Source organism: Indicator indicator, chromosome 2, assembly GCF_027791375.1.
Source record: "Indicator indicator isolate 239-I01 chromosome 2, UM_Iind_1.1, whole genome shotgun sequence".
NCBI classification, from domain to species: domain Eukaryota; kingdom Metazoa; phylum Chordata; class Aves; order Piciformes; family Indicatoridae; genus Indicator; species Indicator indicator.
In genome coordinates, this window is record NC_072011.1 from 51,335,057 (window position 1) to 51,361,420 (window position 26,364).

The window sequence follows — 26,364 nt, forward strand, 5'->3', positions numbered from 1 at the left end:
TTCCTTTCTTTCAGAAATGGCTATTTCATCCAGCTAAAGAGTATGCTGGGCAAGCCCCAGAGTTACTCCCATACGTTTTCCTGGATGGGAAGGAGATGGCTATAGTACTTCAGAGTATGGCACTCATGGATGCACAGCTGCCCCAAAGAAAGCAGCGTCTTAACCTGCCAGTTCTTAAGTTTTCCAGGCTCACAGAAATGGGTGGGGGCAGCCAGATCAACATTTAACAAGGAACACAGACAGTGGCCATAGCTGTCTTTGCAAACATCTCATATACTGTCAACAAAAACCTTCCGTATTTGCAGATCCTTGTGAAGCTTTGCTACTAGATTTACACACTCACACTTCACAGTTACTTCAAAATCACACACAAAAAGGATTAGAATAGAAATAGTAGCAAAAAAGCCTGAACATTTAAGAACATATAAACTGAGGATCTTATTCAAAGCCCCTTTGTTTTCCTAGTCTAAGAGGAAGTTAACTCATTTTCCATTCTCCATTTAAAGAACTCTCCTTACTTCATAAAACTAGAGGGATTAAACACATTTTAGAGTTACAGACAAGTAGCAGAGAGCTTCGTTTATAGGGGAGGGCAAGAAACATTTTTACGGATTAATTTTAGAATCTTTCAGCAGCTCTTGATTAAATTTTGTTATACTGACATTTTCTAGACTTACAGACTGCTTTCAGTTAATAATTCACTCATTGGCATGCTTGTAGTTAGCACTGAACTGACAAATCTGCGGCCTACAAAATAGTGAGAAGACTGATATTGTGTTAAACTCATTTTTAAGTATCTGCCTCATCTGTAGAAAGCTGCACTGCATTACACAGCAGCACAAGTACCACTGTTCTGTCTCAGAAGCAAAATATGTTTTATTCATTACATGGCATCCTAGAAATTATACACAAACATCAAACTAACAGAGCTCACACCTGAGAATTTATGGATTGGCCATGAGTCCATCTCATACCTGCTAACTTTTGCTATGCAGATGAAAGTTGATTTCTTGAGTTTACAGCCATCTCTACAGTCATCAGTTCAGCTATGAACACACCAGTTATTTAAGCCACAGCATATTAAGCTCTTTGATGTCCTGATAATTTGAGACTTTTTTCTGTTTATTAAGATAATTCTCAAAGGCTACAGTGAGTTGTACTTGGTTTGGTTAATGTGCTGTCTCCAAAGGCATTTTCAAAGCATTTCCCTCCTTATCAGAGGAAGCAAAGAATGAACTTTGAAGGTAAGTTAAAATAAACACGTTTTACATAGCAATTTTTATCTTGTTGCTTTGTTAAAATGATGAAAGAAGCTTGTACTCAGGGGTGAATCAAAGCACCAGAATTCACGGTGCTGGGTATCCTCAGATTGTTGTCTCTCCACCTTCCCCAAATTTACCTACCTCAAAACCATAACCCCACACAAAGACATTTGATGAGACAACAGGCAGAGCAGCTTCTAATCAGCACTATCAAGTCCTAAAATATGATTTCTTTCTGAAAGCTAGTATGATGAACATGGTCTTGGATCTAAATGGCAGATATAATGAAGACCATTTAGGAAAACAAACAGTACCCTGTGTACCCACTGGTCTCCAGACAGCCCAATGCAAGGCTACATCTGTTCTACTCTTTCAGAATGATGCATTAACAGTTAGGCAGAAATGAGATTGCTTGCTTCCTAACTGCACCATCTATACTTTTGAATACTAAATTAAGCCACCAATCAGAAGGCTGGTGAGTAATGATATGATTTCCTGAATGAACCACCCCACAAATCACACATTTTCACAAGCAAAAGAAATGCTGTATCTATCTCCATGAAAGCTGGCACCTAGTATGAAGACAGCAAGCAGCCACTTTTGTCTACGTGTTCTGGTGAATGGCCATATGTTGTTTTAAAAGATGCAAAAGGAATTCACTTGTAAATACCATTAATTAGGCTAACATTTGCCCCACAGAAGGCAGATTTCAAACAATACATTATTATTAATGATTTTCAGCTTTCATCAGTATCTTTAACCTGCACACAGAATATTAAATTCTACAAAGACAAAACAAATCGTATTTCATTTTCAGGCCTGCAGAGCTGCAAACAACACCATGCAACAAAAAATACTGCCAAAAAAAATGCGTCTGATTAAATTTGAGTTTGTGTTAGAACTTGGGACTTTTTATTTAGCCATCTTCTTTATTTACTGAAAACCAAGCTTTTTTTCTTCATCATTTTTATTCTACTTCACTGAACAACACCAGCAAAACACACGTATTTCACTACGAACATGTGTCAATGTAACAGAATAGTTGAAATGCTGTATATGAAAGTTTGAAACCATCAGGGAAGCTTGTACTTGGAACTATTTAAAGAATATTTGTCTTCTTTACTAAGGAAGTATCACCTGTTTATTTTAATGAAATACTTTCAGGATGTGACTTCTTTCCTTGCAATTGAATTTACTTACCTTTTCAGTATCTATTCCTCTGGACATTGACCAGGTGGAAACAATATAATCCATCACACGTTCACTCAGTCCTTTAGGGACTTGGTAGAGCTTCAGAAAGTCCCGAACGCTGTTCAGCATTTCATGATACCTGTTTGTATTTGCATACATTTGCTGAAATATGGTTGTCACGTTACCAAAAATGGTTGCATACAGAAGAGCTGTAAAAAAGAAGAAAAACAACAGATGCAATACATAACAAGTTGTGAGGATAAGTCTGTGTTCCACTGTGCTTTAAGACTCGAAACGCCAGGACCACAGAGACGCATGCAGTACCAGTGCTTTGTTAGGAAGGCCTGATAAGCACACAGATTCTATAGGTCACCCTCAGCACTACAAATTAAGGGCCACCACCACCTACTTTTGTGATGTCAAGTCCTGCAACACAGGAGTTCCTGAAACACAAATATTTGTCTTTGTCCACCAGACAATTCAGTACTATCCAAAACCTTACGAAGCCACAAGATGACAAAAGAGGTTTAAGACAAATAGCTTGACGGAAAATACTTTAAAATTTCATCTCTGGTTTACAGTGCCTGTGTTGAAATGTCATCAGTGACAGATTTCCAAGCTTTAAGTGCATTACCACAGTAGTAAGCCGAGTCATCATTACCCACCTCAGTGTGACAACAACAATGCATCAAAGCAGAAGATGGAATATGTAATAAACAGCTACCATGGGTCAGTGATTTATAAATCTAAGTTTAATAACACATAAAAACTCACGTTATGTTTTATATTCTTCAGACAGAAGAACAACAAGGCCTGAGGAAAGGGGTAGACTGCTACTGCTGCACAGCCTGACTTCATTCAATACAGTTATGAAGCCAGATAGTTCATCAAGATGGGGTTTAATAAACACAGGAAAGAAAAAAGGCAGTATTTCAAAGAGTGGAGAGAAGCAGATGAAAACACACAATACTTGAGACAGTCTGTCTGCGGAAGCCCAAGACAGAACACCAGGCTAGTAGCAGTACTGATGGTCATGTTTTGATGGTTTGCAGAGGCACTTCCAGCCGGTCCAGCCCTTAATAGAAAGGAAGGACAGGAAGCCTTAAGGAGAGCTTTCCTTTCAGTGAGAATCATCAAGTCAGTGATAGGTGAGAGGCTGGCTATAGAGGGAGAGAAACAGGCAGATGGCAAATGTATCAATAACCACCAGTAAGCACTCTGGCTTTATCATTTCCTGTCCCGCCAAACAGGCACTAAATTGTCACTATCATACCTGTTCCACTTGAGAGTGAAAAGAAATAAATAAATGAGAAGTCATATTTATAAAAAATAAGATAATATTTTACCTTATCTAAATATCCTTTTTGCTGTTTGTTTCCTCCCTCACTCTTTCCTTAAAATTAATAAATTTCCTCATCCTATTCACTCCTTTGAGAATGCCAAATATTCAGGTCAGTGCTACAGGCAAATATCCTTAAGCCAATCAAGATGCTTTAGGGTTGCTTTAGACTAACAAAAAAACCCTAGATAATGGGCAAAAGACACATGCAGTACTGTCTTTTCCCTGATCATTGAGAGATGCAATTTAAATTTAGACTTGCTCAAGGCCATTCCACTGCTAATTCTCTACAGATTTCCTTCCGAAGGCTGTATGAGTTCTTTTCTTCATGAATTCCAGTAGAGACTAGCCTTCCCTTTTTCCAACTACCCTTCTGTACAGAAGGATATTTTTTAAAAAATCTAAAAATCTATAAACTCAGTTTTAAGAAGTGAATAGGGATACAGTGACCAGAATTGTATAGATTATTTATCTCTGTTTAAATTGAGCTAAACCATATCAGGAAGTCTGACTGCAATGAGTACTGAAGAAATAAGAAAATATTTTAAAAACAAATATCCTATAAATGCTCCTTAATCCATGAGTATTTTGTATTTGAACAGCACTACCTTTCCCTAATTATGTCCTGTGCTGCTCTCTGTTACACAGATACAAACCCAACACTACAACGTTAGGCCTTACTTATGCAGAGTTTACAAGGTTCCCTGAGAAAAACCGAACTCAGGATCTGCAAAACTGCTGAGTCCCACTGGCAGGACACTGTAGCAATGTATCATCACTGTAGCAAATATCATTCTTCTGCTAGCTAATATAGCACCAAAAACAGGTGACAGATTAGGAAGACAGTCACAAGCAAATTTTTAATCTGCAGATCTCTAAGCAATCATAACTGTGTGTGCAAGGTTAATTCTTGCAATCTGAACAGTGAGACCTGGGGGTTCAGTACCTTGGGATGTTTAGCTCCATGCCAGAAAGGGTAAAATAGAATCCCTACTCTGTCCCATTATTGTCCAGCTACATGAAGCCTAAAGAAAAACCCAGAAAATTGGTTCTTTATTTTGATTATTATGATGTGAGCAATCCTAGAGAAATTTCCACTGCAAATTGCAGCTACTATGCTCCAGTATGACAATTATCTTAGAAAGATTATTATTCCTGCCTAATTAATAGTTTATTTAAAAAAAAATCCTCAAACTTACAATCCTTAACTTGACATTAGATAACCACTTTATTACTATTAAAGACATTAAAACCAAGGATTCTTGCATCCTAATATTGGGTAGATACATTAGCATATTAAACATCAACCTCTTCTTCAAAGAAGCTGTGTGTCTTGCCTTATTTTCAAAGGAATAATGAAATAAACCCATTGCAGTATACTGCAGCCCCAGAAAGGCTGCAGAAACACACATTCTACAACAGGAGAAAAGCTGGGTAATTTATGAAAAGGCAAAATCTCTAATACCTCCTCTCCATGAATGTCAAGATTCCTCACAAAAGATAGAGCCCTACCCTCAACATTATAATTCATTTCTGACAACAGATAAAGAAAACCACATTGTCCCAAACAATGTGGCTACCCATTTACAATGCAGTCTGTCACCCTATTTAAACCAGTGTTTAAATAATGTCAGAGAAAAGCATAGTAATTTTAATAGCAAATTACCTGCACAAGTGAATCATGAAGGTCATACACAGGTTGGAAAGGTCAGCAAATCATCTGCTACCTTTAATGATATCACAAATAAGAATAGAGAAACTAATACAAGTCAGCGTAGGTCCCAGCTACCACAGTAAATGATCTGGGATCTGATTTTAGAATTACAAGAGGAAGACTTTCTATCTGTAAGAATGAGAGGTTTGCAATTACTCCAATTACAGATGTAAGTGCTGTTCCTGAGATGAATCATCAGATTGATGATAATTTGTTCAAAACGCACTCCTCCAAAGCCTTTGCATACAAAATGTGTGCAGAACTATACAGCAACGAGTGACACCAGCATCAACTAGTGAACCTCCTACGCCTTGTCCCCAAGACTTGCAGTGCCCTCTAAAACCAAACTGCCTTCAATTTCACCTTCTGGAAAGTTGATCCAGAAAGTCTGCCTGTACAGGAGTTCCACTTCACAATTAAACAAAAGAAAATAAACAAACAAACGAACAAAAAAACCCAAACCACCCAAACAAAAAAAGGGCAAAACCAAACACCAAGCAAGCAAAACTAACCAACCCACAAAAATTAAAACCACATACTTAACGACTAGGACCAGCCTGTGTTAACCTAAATGCTATTCAAAGAGCAAGCACATGGATTTCCAAATAGTAGACTTAAATGTGTAATTGCACTTTTGTTTCACTAGCAAGTTCCTAGTTTACAACAAATTATTGAGTTCATAGATGGATGAAAGCACAGCCTTGCAAATCTGTTTCATTATATCTCTTCTCACTGGAAATGAAACATAGCCATAAATTAACCACAAAAATTGCATGCTTCAAAGGAATTTTTCAGATTAACACGTTGTGAAGTCACACAAAATTAACATTGATCAGATAAAAAGAAAAGCAGAAATTAATAATTGTATGGATTATAACATAATTGTATGAGAAAAAGCACATTGTTTTTAAATGTGCAATTAGAACAATGTAAGATCTTATAATTGCTTGAGATTAGGGGTCTTGATTAGTGGTAATTATGCCTCCTTATGGGTAGTGCTAATCCAGTCAAAAGAAAAACACTGAACTGTGAATTACAGCCTGCAAGCAAATACCAAACTGAACAGGTATCTCTGAACAAAGTGTTTACAACACTAGTTTTAATTGTTTAAAACACTCATTTTGATAGAATTGTTACTTGTAACCTTGCAATTTGAAATCAAAGCATATAAAGTAATATTTACTTTTTGATTATCTATATACCCTTCTAGAGGGTACAGAATTTAAACAGGCTGACCCATTTTCCATTGAGACAGATGCAGAGCTGCCTGATTTACTACATAGGAAGCTTTCCATATTACAAAGTTTCTTGTTTGTGATATTTTATCTACCCTTTATTTTTTATTAACACAATGTATAGAGACACCATGTCGTTTAGCTAATGAAGAATAAATGTCAACAACTTCACCACAATCTAACGGGTCGAATAATATTATGCACTTTATAAATTTTCATAATCTATTTACATAGCAGCCTGGTTCAACATACTCATTAATGACCTGGATGAAGAAACAGAGTGTACTCTCAGCAAGTTTGCTGATAACAAAACTGGGAGGGGAGGCTGACACACCAGAAGGCTCTGCTGCAATTGAGCAAGTCCTGGACTGGCTGGAGAGTTGGACAGATGTGACCCTCACGAAGTTCAACAGAGGCAAATGTAGAGTCTTGCACAGAGGGACAAATGACTCCATGCATGACTAGGGGTTGTCCTGCTGGAAAGCAGCTCCATGGAGAAGCACTTGATAGTGATGGTGGAGAACAAGTTTACCAAGAGCCAGCAATGTGCCCTTGTGGCCAAGAAGGCCAAGAGTATTCTGGGATGCAGATAGGGGTTCTCCTCACCATCTACTCTGCCCCGGTGAGGCTGCAATTAGAGTATAGTGTCCAGTTCTGGGCTCCCCAGTTCAAGAAGGATGGGAACTACTGGACAGAGTCCAAAGGAGTACCACACAGATGATAAGGGGACTGAAACATCTCTCTTACAAAGAGAGGCTGAGAGATCTGGGACTCTTTAGCCTGGAAAAGACAGGACTGAGAGGGGATCTTATTGATTTATATAAATATCTAAAGGGTGAAGATCATGAGGATGGGGCTGGGCTCTTTTCAGGGGTGGCCAGTGACAAGTTAAGGGGCAATGGGTACAGACTAGAACACAGGAGGTTTCACTTGAACTTAAGGAGCTCTGGTGGGGGCAGTTTGAGTAGATGACCTCCAGTGGTCCCTTCCAACCACTACCATTCTATGATTCTATACTATTTCCACATAGTATAATACAAATTTCAATTGCTACTATCTTCTTAGCATGTATCAATTCTTGAATTTCACCAACCAAGGGGAAACCAGTTTTTGAAGTGACAATAAATTCCCAGAGGAGCTCTCCCTCATGCTGTTCCAGTGACTGCTAGATCCTGCTCTTCCCACGTCTCTCAGTTCTCCTGGACTGAATTGATACATTGCTCTACCTCCTTCCTCTTTCATTCCACCAGCTTGTAGTTTTCACTTCATCTACCCCACAAGCAAAAGCAAGGCAGTAGCAATCCAAAGATCCCAGAAAGATGATCTTTGGCATCTGGCACAGTACTAGCAGTTGAACATGTCTGAAAATCAATTGAATACCAAAGAGCAAACCAGAAATATTGGATATGCCACTAGAGAGAGCAACATCAAGCTATGTGGCAGAACCATTTGACTTCTAGGATGAAAGTTCACAGGCAAATTTTATTAAACTGTTAGTCAAATCCTACTGCAGATCTTCTCACACTCATTAACACATCACCCTGAAATCACCCTGCTGGTGACAGATAGGACATAGACCAGAAGGACCAGGGTTCCAGATATAATGCAAATGTTTCCCCTGCAGAAGGGAAGGTCACCAGTGAGGACATAGTTGATAAGGGCTAAACAACAGACCATCAGAGATTTTTTTTTTTTTCCCCCTCTTCCCATCACCAAAAACCCCAAGAAGTGCTATCACATGAAAGTCAGAGACATAAACAAGGGAACAGCTGCTCTAAGAATCCACTTAAGTAACTACCAAGGACTAGAGTGGTAGAAACAACTGTGCACCTTAAAATAGGCTGTCTACAGTGTCTATGGGCAGAAAGGAAAGAGTTAAGAACTGATACGAAACAAACGCCACAGACAGCTTCCACTTGTGCTTTCCTCACACCCTTTCCTAACTGCAAAATAAAAGCAGACTGCTGCTACAGCAGCACAGACCCACAGGCAAATAACTTCCTGTTATTTGGGAACTCAAAACCACTTACAGTTTGCCAGTTTAAGGCTTAATAAGGAATCAGAGAAATAAGCGTTGGTAAAACACCAAACCATCCAAAATGCTGAATTACAGCATCCCTACAGGCATTTCAAAACTGAAGTGGTTTTTTTTTTTAAATCTCGTTTTGATCTGGTGGCACCCATAAGCTGGTAGCAACAATCACAGGTGTTTTGGCTCACAAGAGTTTCACAAGCCTGAGCACACTGGGCAGCATAAATCTCTTAACAGGTTTTGCTTTTGCCTTCAGGGTGTTTGGGCTGAGACAAACATCACAGTAAAACACACAGACCAAAACTGAGAAGAGGAGCAAACGGAGCCAAAGTGAATAAAAGCCAATAAAACAAACTTCAGCATCAGTCCTGGAAGAAAGCTTTTCACAAAATTAAGGAATAAGAGTCTGGTCCTACATTATATTTGTGCTGTAAAGGGAAGCCAATAAAAAATGACACAAGCATGACACCGAAAACAATTAAAGACAAGGATACAAAGATACTTTGAACTGGTACACTCTGAAATCCCTAACCACTAGCTTCTCTTACCTTCTGTAAAATAGGGCTGCATGTTCTTATTCTTTAAACAAACAGCACTTCCAGACCAAAAAGTTCATCTGACTCTTCTCACTTGAATTACAGTATTTCTGTAAGGTCCTGTACTTCCACTGACTGATTAGTCCCAATGGGATAACATCATTTTATGCACCTTTGGGTGCAGCATAACCCAGGAAAGAAGATAAATTTTCTGCCTGAACTTACAAGAAAATTCTTAAACCTGTCCGAAAGTCATAACTAACTGCAAACATAGTAACACCTAGTAATTAATTGAAATTATGGCCTTAGCCCTTGATATTAAATAGACTTTCAAAGGACCATTACAGTTTAAACAATGAGTCCACAGAAAGCTTCTTGCAGAAGTAAATTTTATTTCAGTCAAAATACCACTATATAGGATAGCAAGAAGATTTGCCAGGGGAAATATCAGCATGGTTACTCAAAAGTAGGACTATAGAAAAAGAAAGATAACTTCAGAGAAATGGCACTTTTCAGCTACCTCTCCATGTTACCTCTCCAGCTACATCCCCCACAAGATACCTTCATCTCTTATAAGGTAATAGCCAGGAAAGGGACTGATTTTCACAACCAGTTCAAACAACTATATTTCCTGTCAAGTACAAGATAATTATCAGAACATCTTCTGCAGAGTCATAAAGGATTTTAAATGTGGAGCATGATCTTGATGATAATGTTTTAAGCATGTGTAGTTTGTTGAAAGCTAAGCCTTGCTCTAAACTAAGCCAATTTGATCATCAAAAGGAAACTAACTGTACAAACAGATTACAGCTGCAGAAAACATCTGTATCCAAAGCATACAAAGCCAGACTCACCAGCAGGACACTTTTATCAGCAAAGAATTATGTTAACTCATTGTTTCTAGTAGCAGGTTTTACCATGAGGAGAATTATTAAAATTACAAAATCCGATTAAATCCCCTGCAATTTGCAAGAAAGAACACTATTTTATTGTTTTGTAGAATTTTATGGACAATAAAATTTAAATTGTCTAGAAAATTGAAATGGATTTCCATTTCATTTCCCAGCACTAATGAACAGATCACCATTTAAATGACAACTGAGCCGTTTAAGGCTATCATTTTTCTTCTACAATTTATAGAGAGTAATGCATGGCCATTTTCAATTACTTGGTTAAAATTAAATCACCAGATACTGCTTCTAGGTTTTTACTGACTTACACCAATATGAAGATTTCTGCTTTGAAAGCTGTTTTTTATCTACCCTCAATTTATCTGAGATCATTACTCATTGTTTGGAAGCAAACTCTAGATTAAAAAAAAAAAAACTACTACTGAAATAGAACTACACACAAACAACAAAGTGCTAAAAAAATTAAAGGAGTGAATAGAAAGGAAACGTTCTCTTTTCATGTGAAACTGTTTACATGTGCAGTTTTAATGGTTCCTCCATTTACCTTTTTTCCTTTATGATTTGTATGCTGTATTTCACAAAACCTTGCAGGAGGGAAATCTACAGAGGCTCAAGGAGATTGTCTTTTATCCAAACTTTCTGGCCTTTCCCTACAATGCTGCCACACATTCTGCTGGGCTTTGTATTGCTGATTCAGACTCATTCCTGTTAGCAATTCCTGAGCCTGATTTTGCAATAATGATCAGAGGGCTGGAGCACCTCTCCTATGAGGACAGACTGAAAGAGTTGGGGCTGTTCAGTCTGGAGAAGAGAAGGCTCCAAGGTGACCTTCTTGTGGCCTTCCAGTATCTGAAGGGGGCCTACAAGAAAGCTGGGGAGGAACTTTTTAGGATATCAGGTAGTGACAGGACTAGGGGGAATGGAATAAAGCTGGAAGTGGGGAGATTCAGGCCGGAAGTGAGGAAGAAGTTCTTCACCATGAGAGTGGTGAGAGCCTGGAATGGGTTGTCCAGGGAGGTGGTTGGGGCCCCATCCCTGGAGGTGTTTAAGGCCAGGCTGGATGAGGCTCTGGCCAGCCTGATCTAGTGTGAGGTGTCCCTGCCCATGGCAGGGGGGTTGGAACTAGATGATCCCTGTGGTCCCTTCCAACCCTGACTGATTCTATGATTCTGTGATTCTATACCTGTGGCCTTTGAGAGTTCAGAACTGCATCTGAACTTTGCACACTGAAGCCATCATCTAGTACTAACACATGCTGAATTCTGGACTGCACTTTCTCCAGTCACTGATGAAACACAAGAGTGTAATGGCTAAAGTCTGGAATATTGTGTCCAGTTCTGGGTCCCTCAGTTCAAGAAGGACAGGGAACTGCTTCAAAGAGACCAGCACAGAGCCACGAAGATGATTAAGTGAGTAGATCATCTCCCTTATGAGGAAAGGCTGAGGGCGCTGGGTCTCTTTAGCTTGAAGGAAAGGAGATTGAGAGGTGACCTCATTAATGTTTATAAATACATGAAGGGCAAGTGTTGGGAGGACGGAGCCAGGCTCTTCTCAGTGATGTCCAAGGATAGGACAAGGCGCAACAGGTGCAAGCTGGAGCATAGAAGGTTCCATGTGAACATAAGGAAAAACTTTTTCACTGCAAGGTGACAGAACACTGGAACAGGCTGCCCCGAGATGTTGTGGAGTCTCCTTCTCTGGAGACATTCAAAACCTCCCTGGATGCATTCCTGTGTGACCTACTCTAGGTGGTCCTGTTCTAGCAGGGGTGTTGGACTAGATGATCTTCAAGGTCTCTTTGAACCCCTAATGTTCTGTGATTCTGTGAAAGTCACTTGCTGACAACTGCCCAAGTAGAGTTCTCCAGTGCAATTCCTTTTGGTCATTCCTCCAGTCCTCCTTTAATTAAGGTATATTGCATCTGATTGAGATATTTAGAGTAATCCTTTGCTCTTAATGACAAATGGATTGAGATAAATTCCCTCTACTCCCACCCATACAGGAAGTTGGTAGCTGGCTGTGTTTCTCACTGAGTTATATTCAGATCTGAATCCATCAGTAAGATTACAAGGAGGAAGAACCCAAGACCTCACAAGGTGCAGTGATCTCACTTGTCATTAGGCTTAAAACCTGAAGCTTTAAACTACTCCACAGTTGCAACCATGTATGCCTGTGACTGAAGTTAAGGACACAGTTAGGAGAAATACTGAAAACAAACCATCTCTCTTCAACCACTAACTTCCATCCACTGACTTCCAAAAGCTTTTGCTGACTATGTAGCAACTGCATCACCATGGTTTTTTTAGGCTTTGTCTTCTCTGAGAACAAAAGGTAAAAAATTAATGTCTACAAATTACCCCAATATAAAAGTAGAGTGGGATGAAGGTACTACGCCTTCATTGTGATGTGAACCAAAGGTGGGTGGTAGAGTGCTGGCCTCAGCCACCCGATGTAAAAATTGCACATCCCTTGTTCCACAGATTAGAGAGAGAAGCAACTCTCTGGATTAACTGCATTCACCCCAATCAAAGTCTACTTAAACAAAATGCTTAAAACAATGGAAAATGTGTAATTAAGATGAAGCCTGGGTTTTCTGTAGCTTACCTGGTTTGCACTCACCAGCATCCTTCAAGCTGACTTTGCTCCAAGTGGTCACACTGCAAAGCAACCAGTGATCTGTACACTGGCTGCACAGAGAGGTTGCATTAATCACCAAGGAGCTGCCAAGCCTGCTCAGCTAACAGGCCAGGCAGCTTGAGTTAGGAGCATGGCTGCACCTGACAGGATGAATGGATACTGCAGTTAAGGACAACAATTAACTCTCAGTTCAGATCAACTTTACTGTGAAATTAAGCCCCTAAAGCTATTGCACTTAACTGGACTGTGCTGTATCTGGCTGCTTTGCTTCTCCACAGCTCAGTCTGAAGCTTCTGATGCAATAAATTTAGTAAACCAGGTTCCCTGGACTGTTGTAACTTGAATAACCACATAAAGACTGCAACATGCTCTCCAGCAGACACTCTATGACATGCCAAGTCCACCTTGCACATGCACACTGTTCACTTCTGGGTGTAACAAGTACAGAAATGTTACATGACTATATTCCACACACGGTTTACAAAGAGTTCCCCAACAAACTAGCCCAAAAGCTTCCCTTTTCTGGTGTCATTTAAGTAGTTACAATCATTTAACGGTGTTTATAACAAAAACAAAAATACTGAAGTTTTTAATTATGTTGAGTAAACTAATGAGTTCTAAGATAAAGATGATATTCACAGGTGAAGACTAATTTGAGGCAGTTAAATAGTCATTCCTGTCACTGGAATGACTAGGACTGAGTCATGCTTCTCCCACACAGATGTGCTTGCAGACCAAAATCAATAGGTGCATAGAGTTTGTACAGGAATGTGAAACGGGAAAAGCTCATAGTGGCTTCTCTAGGGGGCCTGTTTTACTGACAAGTGAAATGACAGGTTAGTGAAGACATGTATGGCTTATCAAAACCTAACTGGAACAATTGTTTGGATTTTCAACGAGAAACCATGTATGACTGCATGTGAGAAGAACAGTTTCCTCAGGAGTGGTGGGGAGGGCTACAGACTAACTTTCAGAAATGGGTAATCACTAGTGTTCCTGTGGCTCCACTCTTGAAGATGCTTGTCTTCCAGGCTGACTGTGCTGTTTCATCCAAACTCATCAGGACCAAAAGCAGTAGTAAAGGTAAGATTGCATATAGCTGGGAGTTCCACACCTAACTTCTAAAAAAGGTACATAATTATACTCAGGAGTAGACGTTATTACACAAGAGATCCTGCTGAATTTCTTCTTAAAGTAAACATTACATAGAAATCATCTAAAAATTGCCACGTCGTTGCGTTTTGTGCTTCAGTGAGTTTGTGAGCAGGCCAGCACAAAATGTGAATGTATTTGCACATATACAAACTTACACAGTCAAGAGTAATGTTGTAGTAATATCCCACTGGGACCGTTTTAGAGAACTACACTGCTTGTGCAGTGCCTGAACCAGCAAGGCACACAAGAATGGCATTTGCAGATACTGATAAGCTGAAGGTGGGTGAAAGATAGTAGAGAGGACCCTTAAAGGTAATGAAATACCTCTGTCAACAACTTGCAACTGCAGACTTCATTCAGTAATTAGGCATACAAAGCTTCTCCTTGCTTAGGGAAGAATGATTTAGGGAAGACTGCAACTATATAACCAGTTATATATATAACTATATAACCAGTACGCAGCACTGGTTAGGCCACACCTTGAGTCCTGTGTCCAGTTCTGGGCCCCTCAGTTTAGGAAAGATGTTGAATTGCTGGAGCATGTCCAGAGAAGGGCAACGAGGCTGGGGAGAGGCCTTGAGCACAAGCCCTATGAGGAGAGGCTGAGGGAGCTGGGACTGTTTAGCCTGGAGAAGAGGAGGCTCAGGGGAGACCTCATTGCTGTCTACAACTACCTGAAGGGAGATTGTAGCCAGGAGGGGGTTGGTCTCTTCTCCCAGGCAACCAGCACCGGAACAAGAGGACACAGTCTCAAGTTGTGCCAGGGGAGGTTTAGGCTGGAGGTGAGGAGAAAGTTCTTCACAGAGAGAGTGGTTGGCCATTGGAATGGGCTGCCCAGGGAGGTGGTGGAGTCACCATCCCTGGAGGTGTTCAAGAGGGGATTGGACGTGGCACTTGGTGCCATGGTTTAGATAGTCATGAGGTTTAGGGTGACAGGTTGGACTCGATGATCTTTGAGGTCTCTTCCAGCCTTCTTGATTCTATGATTCTATATTCCTTTGCAATCAATGTGAATCTGTGAGCTGGGGTTGTTCAGCATGGAGAAGAGATGATTCTGTGGGGACCTTATAGCTGCCTTCCAATACCTGAAGGAAGCCTACAGGAAAGCTGGAGAGGAACTTTTCGTAAGGGTGTCTAGCGACAGGACTTGGAGGAAAGGTTTTAAGCTGAGGGAGAGTATGTTTAGATCTTAGGAAGAAGTTCTTCAGTACAAGGCAGGTGAGACTCTGAACAGGCTGCCCAGAGTGCTTGTGGATGCCCCTCCCTGGAAGTGCTTAAGGACAGATTGGATGAGGCCTTAGACAACTAAGTCTAGTTGAGAAGCATCCCTGCCAATGGCAGGGGGGTTGGAGTGGATGATCTCCGAGGTCCCTTCTAATCTAAGCCATTCTATGATTCTATGATATGACAGGCCTGTGTTTTAAATCTCACTGCAGGACTAGAGACTTGAACTCAGATCTCCCATTTCTCTGTGGAGTTACTTCACTTGGTGTTTTGAGAGAAAGGAGTCAAAAAAAGAGCTTTTACTGTTAGATCTCTTTAGTCTCCATAAATGCAGCAGGGATACAAATCAAACAATTTCATATCCTTTGAGCCTTTTAACTATTAATTAAATGATCAGAATGGGAAAGGCAGATATCTCTGGCCATAAATACAAGCCTCTCTGCTCTCACTTCTCCCCAGAGTAATGCATGACTGGAATGCTGTGGTAAGCTTCACATGTGAAGAACACCAACCATCCTAGCACTTCCAAAGATCCTAGGAAAAGGTAATCCGGAACATTGGTTTAAGTGATTACACTTGTGTGCAACCATGCAGATATAAGGTGACTGTAACAATTGGTAAAAGTAACCAGAATCTCAGCTTATGTTAGCCCAAGCATATCAGGAGTGAAGCCTCACAGTGTTCATCACTGTGATAGAGGCCACATAATGTGAAAATGATGATTCCTCCTGAACTTAAATCCTGACTTTCGGATTTTAAAATCAAATTCTGATCCCCAGTTTCTTGCTGACACAATACTCGATCTGTCCTAATCCTGCAGCTGTCATTAGGAAACATTCCCTGAAAATTCTTGCAGGTAAAGGGTAACTTTCTTCAAAGGACTTCGAAAGATTTTTTTGCAGTTTTGACAAGTTTTTCCTTTGTTTAAGCATTGAAGAATTTGCTTCTGTTATTCTCTGCCATAGACAGTATTACCTAAGCAGCATCTACTAGATCCTCTTTATTCCCACTGACAGAGGCAACAAGATGGTCTTACAGCTCATGCAGTAATTGGAGACTAACAGTAGGAGTTGGGAAAACAATTGTAGTAAATATATTCATTTCATTTACAGTCCTCAAAGTTACCAAATTATAAAGAACTATAAATGCACATTAGTACTTAACAAAATTGTGGAAATAACCCAACATGCTCAGCTACATGAAGTGCAGAACCATTTGTAAGCTGTGTGTGCTACCATTCATTTACTGGTCTTTGGAACAAGACAAGGATAAAATGCTTTTCAAGAGTTCAAATTTTTAAATTATATAGCTAGAACTGGATGAAAGATTCTTGATAGAATACTTATCTTTGATCTGCTGCTGTAATCAATCAGTACATGAGCAGCAGGCTATTAAACTTTTTTCTGTCAAGCTCACTTGACATGCTTTGCATAGTACACAGCCTCAGTGTTGGGGCTGAGGTGTATTAGGGTTTTGATTGGTTGCTTTCTGGATAAGCATCTCTTGAAACTGTCCCTAAATATCACTCCTGATGTTGAGCATTCAGGATCCAGTCACCATGGTTTCAGCTCTCTCTGACACACATCCCTCTGACAGATAACCATCTTCCTTGCCTTTCTTGATCCATACATGCACATACACTCTTCTTTAAACCATTTCCCCCTGTCAAATTCTTGTCATCTACCTGTTTCAAAAAATCACTCTTCATGGTTCCTTACAGAAGTTCTCCTGTTTCCTCTCATCTCTTCCAATTTGCTATTCACTACTGTCTTTCTCCAGCCTTTCAGAAACCTGTCATGGCAATGGCGATTTAGCAATCTCTCTGTATCACAGAGCCTGAAAAATTTAAATCAACAGCTTAGCAGACCCATCAAAGAGGCCAGATCTTCTTGGTCTCAATAGAGAAGCCTAATGACTATGAGGGAATCAAAAGTAAATTAGATGGCCAAGAGAACCAAACATCTTCACAGGTTGGAGGAGATTAGGAAGGGGTGGGACAGGGATTCAAGCCTAAATAAGTAAAAGTAGGGATGGGGGAGCAGAAAAAGAATGTAGGTGAGGTTAGGAACATCAAACACAAAGCAACAGACAATAGCTGAACTGGTGAAAAACATCCAGTTTTCTTTACAGACTGGACTTTACTGATACCACTACTCTTGAAGTTAAAAAGACACACTTCAGTTGCAATGCAGAGGGAGGGAATAGCCACACAGTAGTATGGCATGTACAGAGCACAGTAAAAGACATTCTATACTAGTTAAGATGTTAAGACTTCGAGAGGCAAGGTAGGCAAAGCAAAGACACAGAGCAGTTTACATAAGGTCACACAGAACAGTGTGTGACAGAACTGGGAACTCAGCCCAAACCTGCCAACTCTGCCCTATGCACTAGCCCCCACTGGCTCCTGCACTGTACTTGCGGTGTTTTTCAGCACCAATGAGATAAACAGCAGGTAAAAAGCAGCAGAGATAAACCTTTTGCTTTGCTCTTTGCCTAGCAGCTTATTTTCTTTATAGATCACAACATCCATGTCCAGAACCTTCTGCACCTTCTAGAGACTACCAAGCACTGAACATTTGGTAACTAGCTCCCAAGAAGAAACAGAAACACCATCTCTGGGTTAATCTCCATATTTACCAAAATCCAGGTTAATGAAGAAACTGCTTGAGTTAAGACAACATTCATTAAGGTAAATAGGTGAAATGCAGCATTAATAGGCTGAGCTGTGGCTAACAAGCATCTCTAAAAATCTTTGTTTAAAGAGTGTGTCAGCATTGTGACTGCAATGCAAGACACTTTAGGCTATGTAAGTCAGACCAGAGGAAGTACAGTGAAAATGTTGTCTTTGCTAGAGGGTAATGAAAATAAATTGTTCATTTTTTATATCTTAAAGCATTAAAGCAAATACTCCATGATGTTAACTACTTTTCTCCATTCTTTCAATGCTGAAAGTTTAGGCAATAAGCCAGAAAAACAAAAAAATAGAACAAGCCATGAAGATTAGACAACAAATCCAGAGACAATATTGCAAAGGGTCCTAAAAAGAACAAAAATATTGGGTTCTAGCAGTATCCTTCACAGAAAGCCTAAGTAAATAGGTTGTTAACAAGCAGGGTGTGAAAGGGAGGGATAAAGTCATTTATGCTTGTATTAGTTTGGGTTAAATTAACGAGGCGGGAATTATAAAATATAGTTATTTTTATTTTCCAAAAAACCCCGCCCCAAAGACTATGTACAAAACTGATGAAATTATTTACAGGTTCTATTTGGTCGTGAATTCTTCCAGGATGCTTATGGCAATTTTGACACAATTTAGATAGTTCAGAGACTGGAAAAAGCTATGACACAAATAGCTTCTCCCACTTATAAACCAAAGGCCAACCAACAACCCTTAGAAAGATATCATCAGGGCAGGGTTTACTCATGAGGATTAGAGTAGGAATTTGGAGATGGTCCCTAGCTCACTCTCTCTGCTGACAGGCTCCAGAAACTGTCGGTTTGTAATCCAGTTTGAGGCTCAGGCTTTATCCCAGGGCTCTGGACCAGGCACTGGAAGCAAGGCAGGACACTCCAGACGACAAGGCTTAAAGTGAGGCAAGGCTTCAGCAGATGTGAGCAAGGCTTGAGCATGGCATGTTTGAGCGAGGCAGATCTGAGCAAGGTGGATCTGAGCAGCAGCCCCTGGGCTCCCGAGCCACTTGTGTATATACAAAATGCCAGAGGTCACTTGGTCCAATGGGGCACTAAAGCTAACATGTAGCCGCCCACTGGAAAAGCCTTCTGCCAGGCTATGACCATGAAAGGCAGAGGCCAGGACCTCGTATCTGGGGGAGCTTATGTGCTCTGACCCCAGATGGGCATCTTGTTTACCAGGCAGGCAAGGTCCTGTCCCCTTTGCTCCTTTTCCCGCGTTGCCCTGTTGTTGTGGCAGGAAGGAGGGGAGAGAAAGGACCTGTCTAGACATCTTAAGGCCTGTCTGGATTTGTACTGGGCCATGTGTCATGGCCTACCTTCACAATGCTACTCTGAAGACTGGCAGAAAAGCGCTTCAAGATTCTGCACAGCCATAAATTTCTTCACAACATTTACACTTGCCCAAGTCCTCCTCATCACTGTGCCATCAGGGACAGCATTCATCCATCTAGAGATCAATGCTCCACAGTTGGAAAGACAGATACCAGTTCTTCTGAGCATGCTGCCAACACCTTCAACCATTTTTCCTCCCCAGCCATGTGGCTCTATTTTGCTAGGAGTCTTTTTATTCAACATTATTTTTCTACCAGTAACAATGCAGAGATGTGAAGTCCTGAACAGTTCTAAGCATTACCTCATTCTATGCTTCATATTGTATGGTCTGAGGAAGGCACAGGAAAGAGGAAAATTGCTCAGTAAACTATTTTTTATTGGAATTCTCATCATGATTCCCAAACCAGAATACTCAGGACTGTGCTTTCATGATGCTAATCCAGCTGCAGGAGGAAAAAAACACATGGATCACACAGAAGGCAGAAGATTCTTAGGGGAAGTATTTTTATCCTTCACCTCACACATTAAGAATATGTTTCCCTTTCCAGATGATGACCACTCTGATCTGAATATATCCAGGAGTTAATGCCCAGTCCTGACTCCCTCTGCTGGTACTTGGAAACAATCTCATTTTTCTCAGCCTTAGAAAAGACATAACGTCCTTCAGTGTTTCCAACAGCAATATAATGGTGAGAATGTGCTGTAACAACAGGTTCATGAAAATGTATAAACGCTTCATTAACTGTTCATAAAAATATTTTGGAATCCTTAAGCAGTTGTTATCAAAGGTGTTTTCCTTCCTTTATTATACTACCCTAGTACTGTCTGATAGACATTATATTTTTGGCTATAATTAGAACAGAATTAAGCTGCAATTAATATAAAATCATGACTTGTCTTAATCCATGGTTTCATACTCCAGACAAAAAGAACAACTTCTAATAAAAGTCTTTAAAAAAAACCCCAACCAAACAAAAAACAAACAAACAAGCAAACAAAACACCCCCACCAAAAAAACCTCCACGCTTCACTGAGTGAAAGCACAGAGAAAGCTGGAAGTGTGGGAGCTCATTAAAAAAGCACTGCACAAGAATGCTCAAGGCAAATGCCATTCAAACTTTTTTTCTACTCTGAAGTTATTTAATTGTCACTGCAATCACAAGGGATAAGGCAATGTATAAAGGAATTGGCTTCTGTAGGCTTGCTGCTGTTCAGTCTTCTGGAAAGGTATTCACTGTAAAAGAGCCATCAATTTCAAATACTTCTGAGTTCTGAAAAGCAATGTTTTTAACCTGAGGCTTGATACTTCAAGCTGCGGAGCACCTTCAGCTGAAACAAGACAAATTAAATGGGGCCTCTAACTACCCCTAAAGACCTGAATCCCAAAATAGGGGCAAACGGAAGTATTCAGCAATTAGAAATACCTGTTTTGCACACACACACACATAAAGCTAAATTCCTCCTTTTGTGTGTGTCACCAATGTCCAGTAAAGACAACAAGGCTTCTGCATAAGTTCTTTCTGCTCATTCCCTCAGCACTAAAAGCTAAGCTAGTAGTGTAGCAGCAGGAAAATCTATGTCACCACATCATATATATTTGCATGAAACTGACAAGTTTTCCCTTTCACTGCATTTACAGTCACTTAAACTGTTCTGCACAGACTGGATGAAAATATGCCATAAAATCAGCATGAAAATTTTTATAGGCATACAGATTGTTACTATTGCTAACAGGCTGTGGACAAACCAGTCCTGGAGCTTTCACAAAGACGAACAACTAGGCAACATGATGAGCAGAGAAGGAAAGGAGTTTCTTCACTGACCAAGTACTTCTCTCCCATAGATACTTCAAGAAGAGCATTAACCAGGCAGCTCCCAGCTAACATAGCACTGAACCACTACACTGACACTGCAATGTCTTCTGCAATGACCATGCAGAAGACAATGGAGAAGCAGCTAGAATTGAAGAGCGCAAGATTTAACCAGTGAGCCTCCACCGTGATCTACTTCCAAGAAGTCAAAGATGCTACACTTAATTTCTACCTTGAAGTAGATTTTAAAAGTGTTTTCCACCGAAAAGATGCATGCTTAGTGGCTTGCAGCAGATCTCTGCAGACTTTCTAAACAGCAGAAAGACCAAAATTCACTGCTCAATTCAATATGGTTACCAAAGAGGGAACCACCTCATAAAGCTCAGAAACAGTACCTTCCCTTTCCTCACATGCTATGCCACTGCCAGAGCTAATTCTGCAGTTCATTATGGCTTAGCTCCCAAATTCTGCCCTTTGACAAGTCAGCAAAACAAATTGTGATGCAAAACAGCTAACTGCACCGGGGAAGGGGGGAAGAGGTGGTGGGGCACAGAGAGAGGGAGGGGTGTGTGCAAAATTATTAATGCTACTGCAGCAAAAGCAGACTTTATTTTTCTCCCAGGGGCTGTGCATCCAGCACAGCATCCATAAGCATAACATGAAGTACACATATTCACTGAAAGGCAAATCATTGTAAACTGGTGTAAAAGGTTCTCTCCAACCACCTTGGAGAAAAGTCACACTTTCAAGAGCTTCCAGAGAAGAGCAGTATAGAAGTTGATCAATGACATTTAAAGTTTTACAATAGGGCAGGAGAGAAAGTTTAAAATTAAGGGGAAACGAGTCTGCACAGTGCACTCACTACCCAACTTTGCCAACCCAAACCAGCAAAGTTTCAGAATGACCCCAATTGAGGCAAATCATTAAACAGCTGCTGTCTGAGACAAAAGTTTAATTAATGCAATCAAGCCCATAATTAAGTTAATTGCAGCACACAGACATCACCAATTAACTCACAAATTGTAAAAATCAGTGCCCAAAATGTAACACATGCAACACTCTCTGGTATTACGCTCTGGTACAGTGGGCTAGAGAGGAACACAGCAGAAGGGAATTTACTCCCCAAAAAAATACACAAGGAAGATGCATTTAAGCATCTCAGAAATCAAAATAATGCAAAAAGTTCCAACTTTAGACAATACACTACATGCCAAGAAGTTATGCTTGGCTGACAAGGCAACATGTTAACAGACACCTGTGCATAGCAACACAACTTTGCATAGAACTGTGCAGAAAACTATGTGCTCTTTATGGCAAGCTTACAAATCTGTGGCTACCAAAAACCAGTTTAGCTAACCATGTCCAGTATTTAAAAATTCAATCTGCTCCTCACTTACCATGTTTGCCCAGATGCCAAGTTTTGCACATGCCTAAGCTGCATCAGCATCTGTCCTCTGCCAGATGCTGCGGTGGTTGCCCTGAGTGGCCAAAGCATACTGTTTCTCCCAGTGAGTGCTAACTCATAGCATAGAGATGTGGTCAGCCTGCCAGGCCAGGCTGCAGGTATTGGCAGCTAAAGGGTGTCTATATGATTTAGCTCATCCTCAGAGCAGTGGCTTTCAGGAGCCAAGTATGTCCATCTTTAGTGAGTCACACTAAAGTCAGGTATCTCCCTGTCACTTCTATGATTCATCCTCTTGTGGTTTATCTGGAGAAGGAATACATATAATTTTTATGTCTATTCAGCACTTCCATTGACGTTAAGCTATATATTGCTAGCTCGGTATTGCATCATCTTGTGTGTCTTTTAAGGCCAGCATTTTCCAATAGGTCACTACGAAAGATCCTTGCATTGTTGGTATCTTTCTTGAAAGAAGGTTCTTTTTTTCCCTAAGAATTCTCCTTTAAGAGCATTTTCTTGCAGCCAAATTTCAATTTTCAGCCCTGCTGTTCTTACATATCTGCTTTGAAGATCAACATCTTTCTCTGTTAAATGGACAAGCAATACCCTTGCTCTCTCAGAAATGGCTGACCTTAATTATTTCAACTCGGAAATGGAAACGTTTACAAATTTAGGAACATGAGTCAGATGGAAAATAGAAAGAAAATGTGTAGACAGCCCTAATTATACATATTGCCACATTTTTATTCTAATACTATCATGATGGCAGCAGACAGATAATAGCAGTAAAATCAGAAATGGTAGGAAGGACTCAGAACACAAGCAATAATATAAAACACATCATCAGCTTGTGAAAAGCACAGAGCCATCAGTAAAAAAGGTCTTTGTTTTGTGGTTGAGTTTTCTTTCCCTTTCTAATGTAAAGACACTGGTCCAATCAAGCTGTTTTGAATTGATGATCATAGTTGTTTTGCTCTGTTTACTTGTTTGATTGTAATTTTTCAAGTCCACAGTCTGAATTACAGCATACTCCAATGTATTCACCACACAATGATACAATACAGGAACACAAAGAGATCACACAAGGAATACAGAAGCACAATACAGTTTTGTTGTTGCATAGATATCAGCACTGAGCTTATCAGCTGATACTGGAAAGGTGCAGTCACCTCTCTCACTAGAGAGACTGCATATCTGCAACTTGCAGCTCCTTCCTGACAGGACCAGAAAAATTAATGCTATCATTGACTCTGCAGCCTCAGGCAAACATTACTGTGCATCATCCAGTTATGCATCACAGCGTATAAAACGGTACAAACCCCAATACTTTCTTCTTAAAAGTATAAAGCAGTACTCTCCAGCAGCGTAGGATCAGAGACAGCAGTTACAGGAGGACAGCAATGCTAGCAGCCCACATACACACACAAACATAGCAGCTTGGGTTTTTTTCTCCATCCATACTGCTGCCTTCTGGGAAGCTGCTACTTTCACTGCCCATTTTACCCCAAGTTAATAAAACTCTTTGGCCATCTCCAGTGTTACATTAAAGACTGGGCCTAGAGAGTCTGGCCTTAAGTCCTACAAGGTCAGTATGCCATATTTGCATATTGTATGGGATATCTGGCAACACCCAACATCAAAAGCTTACAGGAAACAATTTCTCATTCACGTGCAGCTGCCAAATGCTTTCCCAAATTCCTTCCCTACTGCCCTCCTCTTCTATGTTGTATTTAAATCTCTGCTGAAGAGAGGACACAGCCATGATGTGGCTTACAGAACAGCTGTAGAAAGGAAAAACACATAACTACTACTATAAGGATAGTATTTATGTCATCAAACCTGATTTACGTGTGTTTTTGTGTAGAGTGTGCAAGGCTAGAAAGTTAGCTTCTTCTACCACAGCTACTCTCCCAGTGCATCAAGAAAATGCAAGCTTCATAGCAGTCTTTCACAACTGAAAGTGAACAGCTTGAGAAGTGTGGCTGCCTTCAGGCCTAAATTACCACACTCTCTTATCTCCCTTGCTTTTCTGAATGTCTTATTTGCCCCAGTATTTCACTAGCCAATGAAGTACTGAACTGCCTATTTCACTGCACCATGGACCCTTGCAATTGTACCAGTACTCCATGTACTGAACCATTCATATCTTTCTACTATAGTTACCTGCTTCAGCATATTTTCCCTTTCACCCCAAACTGGTAATGACTCAGAACATTTTCTTCTGCCTGGTTGCCCGATGATATAACACAATGGTCCCATAAAACAGCAGTTTTCTCTCCAGTCTTCTGTATTACTGAATTCTGTGTATGAATAAAAGAGAACTCCATTCTGGATCTGAACCACACCCACATGAAGGGAGATACCTTTTATATTGGCATAATCACAACCAGAATCTCATACACTTTGTACAGCACAATAATCAGACCTGATAAAATCAGTACAGTTCACTGGCCATATTTACCTCACGGCCTTCATATAAAGTATCTCAAATTCCCTTTCCAAGACTTTGCTTCAAGCTATGCTCCTTCAGCCACAATCACCAAAGAGTAGAAAAATTGCTTATCTGTTGGCCTACAAGTCTGTAACTAGTGCAAGGAAACTAGCATCTTAAACATGGACCATGGAAGATTTTGTTTATTTTGGGAAGCAGTCAAAAAATAAGTGTAAGAGTTTGAAAATAAAGAAAACTTAGGTTCAATGGCAGGTTCTATTTCTCTCTCAACACCCATTCCCTCTTTTGTCCACCCACACATGCCCTAGTATGAAAGAAAAAGCAGCAAGAGAAACTCAGTAGCTACATGCTTCCATCTCACACCTGTCAGGACATTTACTAACAGACCAGCAGGAGCCCAAAAAGCAGATGGTCAGCTGTACTGCCCTGAAAGGACAATCTTCTGATGCCATCACTGGAAAACAGAAGCATCCACCCCCTTGGCAGCTTCAAGTCATATCCCAGAAGATGCTTGGCTCTGCCTCATAGGTACTGCTGTTGCCATAGTCTGAAATAACATGTGGAGAAGCTTTCATTGATTTGCCTGTGGCAGCTTTTGCAAGGAGTGTACTGTCTTCTCTTACACCAGTGAGGAAAAAAAAAATCCTGACCCACCTGCCTCTCCGCTTCTCCTGTTTTTCCAGAAAGCAGCCCTGATAATCAGACAGCATATTGCAGTGCCACTCCCAGCCTGCTCTGGGGAGTCAGCATGCACTGATGCCTCTCAGAAACCCCTACACCAACACAGGCATCATGGGAAACAAAGAAGAAGAGCTACAAGAACTATGTAGAGTTATAGTGAGATGACCTCATTGGGATCACAGAGACATGGTGGGATGGTTCACATAACTAAAGCCCTGCAATGGACAGGCTCTTCAGGAAGGGCAGGCTGGGATAGTGAGGAACAGGACTTGCCCTTTATTTGAGAGTGCTGCTGGATACAGGGAGCTCTGCCTGGGGATGGTTCAAGAACTAGTTGAGAACTTACGGCCATGACCAGTGGATAGACCCATACAGGTGCCATTGTAGTGGGTATCCATAATAACACATATTGGCATTTTAGCAGATGTGGTGGTTTGGCCCTGGCTGAGACCCAAATGCCCACCAAAGCCACTCTATCACTCCCCTTCTTGAACGGACAGGGGAGAGAGGAAAATATAACAAAAATAATATGGTAGAAGCAATTTAATAATAATAAGCACAAATGAAAGGCCATGCACAGGAGCAAAAGCAAAGAGAGATGTTATTCTCTACTTCCCATCAGCGGAGGGTGGTTGGTCTCAGGCAGGAGGGCTCTACGCATAATGGCTGCTCTGAAGGACAGATGCCACAGAGGAACATTCCCCTACTTCCTTTTTTCACTTAGTTCTTATATCTGAGCTGACATCATATGGTGTG

At 40.5% G+C, this 26,364-nt stretch overlaps 1 protein-coding gene across 1 annotated transcript in view; it reads right to left on the bottom strand.

The window, feature by feature from the left end:
- KCNH1 (potassium voltage-gated channel subfamily H member 1) overlaps positions 1-26,364 on the bottom strand; it is a 193,470-nt gene that overhangs the window by 94,534 nt on the left and 72,572 nt on the right. The window contains exon 8 of the mRNA XM_054393961.1: positions 2,463-2,662. Coding sequence (XP_054249936.1) covers positions 2,463-2,662 — 200 coding nt within the window. The remainder of the gene's footprint in view (positions 1-2,462; positions 2,663-26,364) is intronic.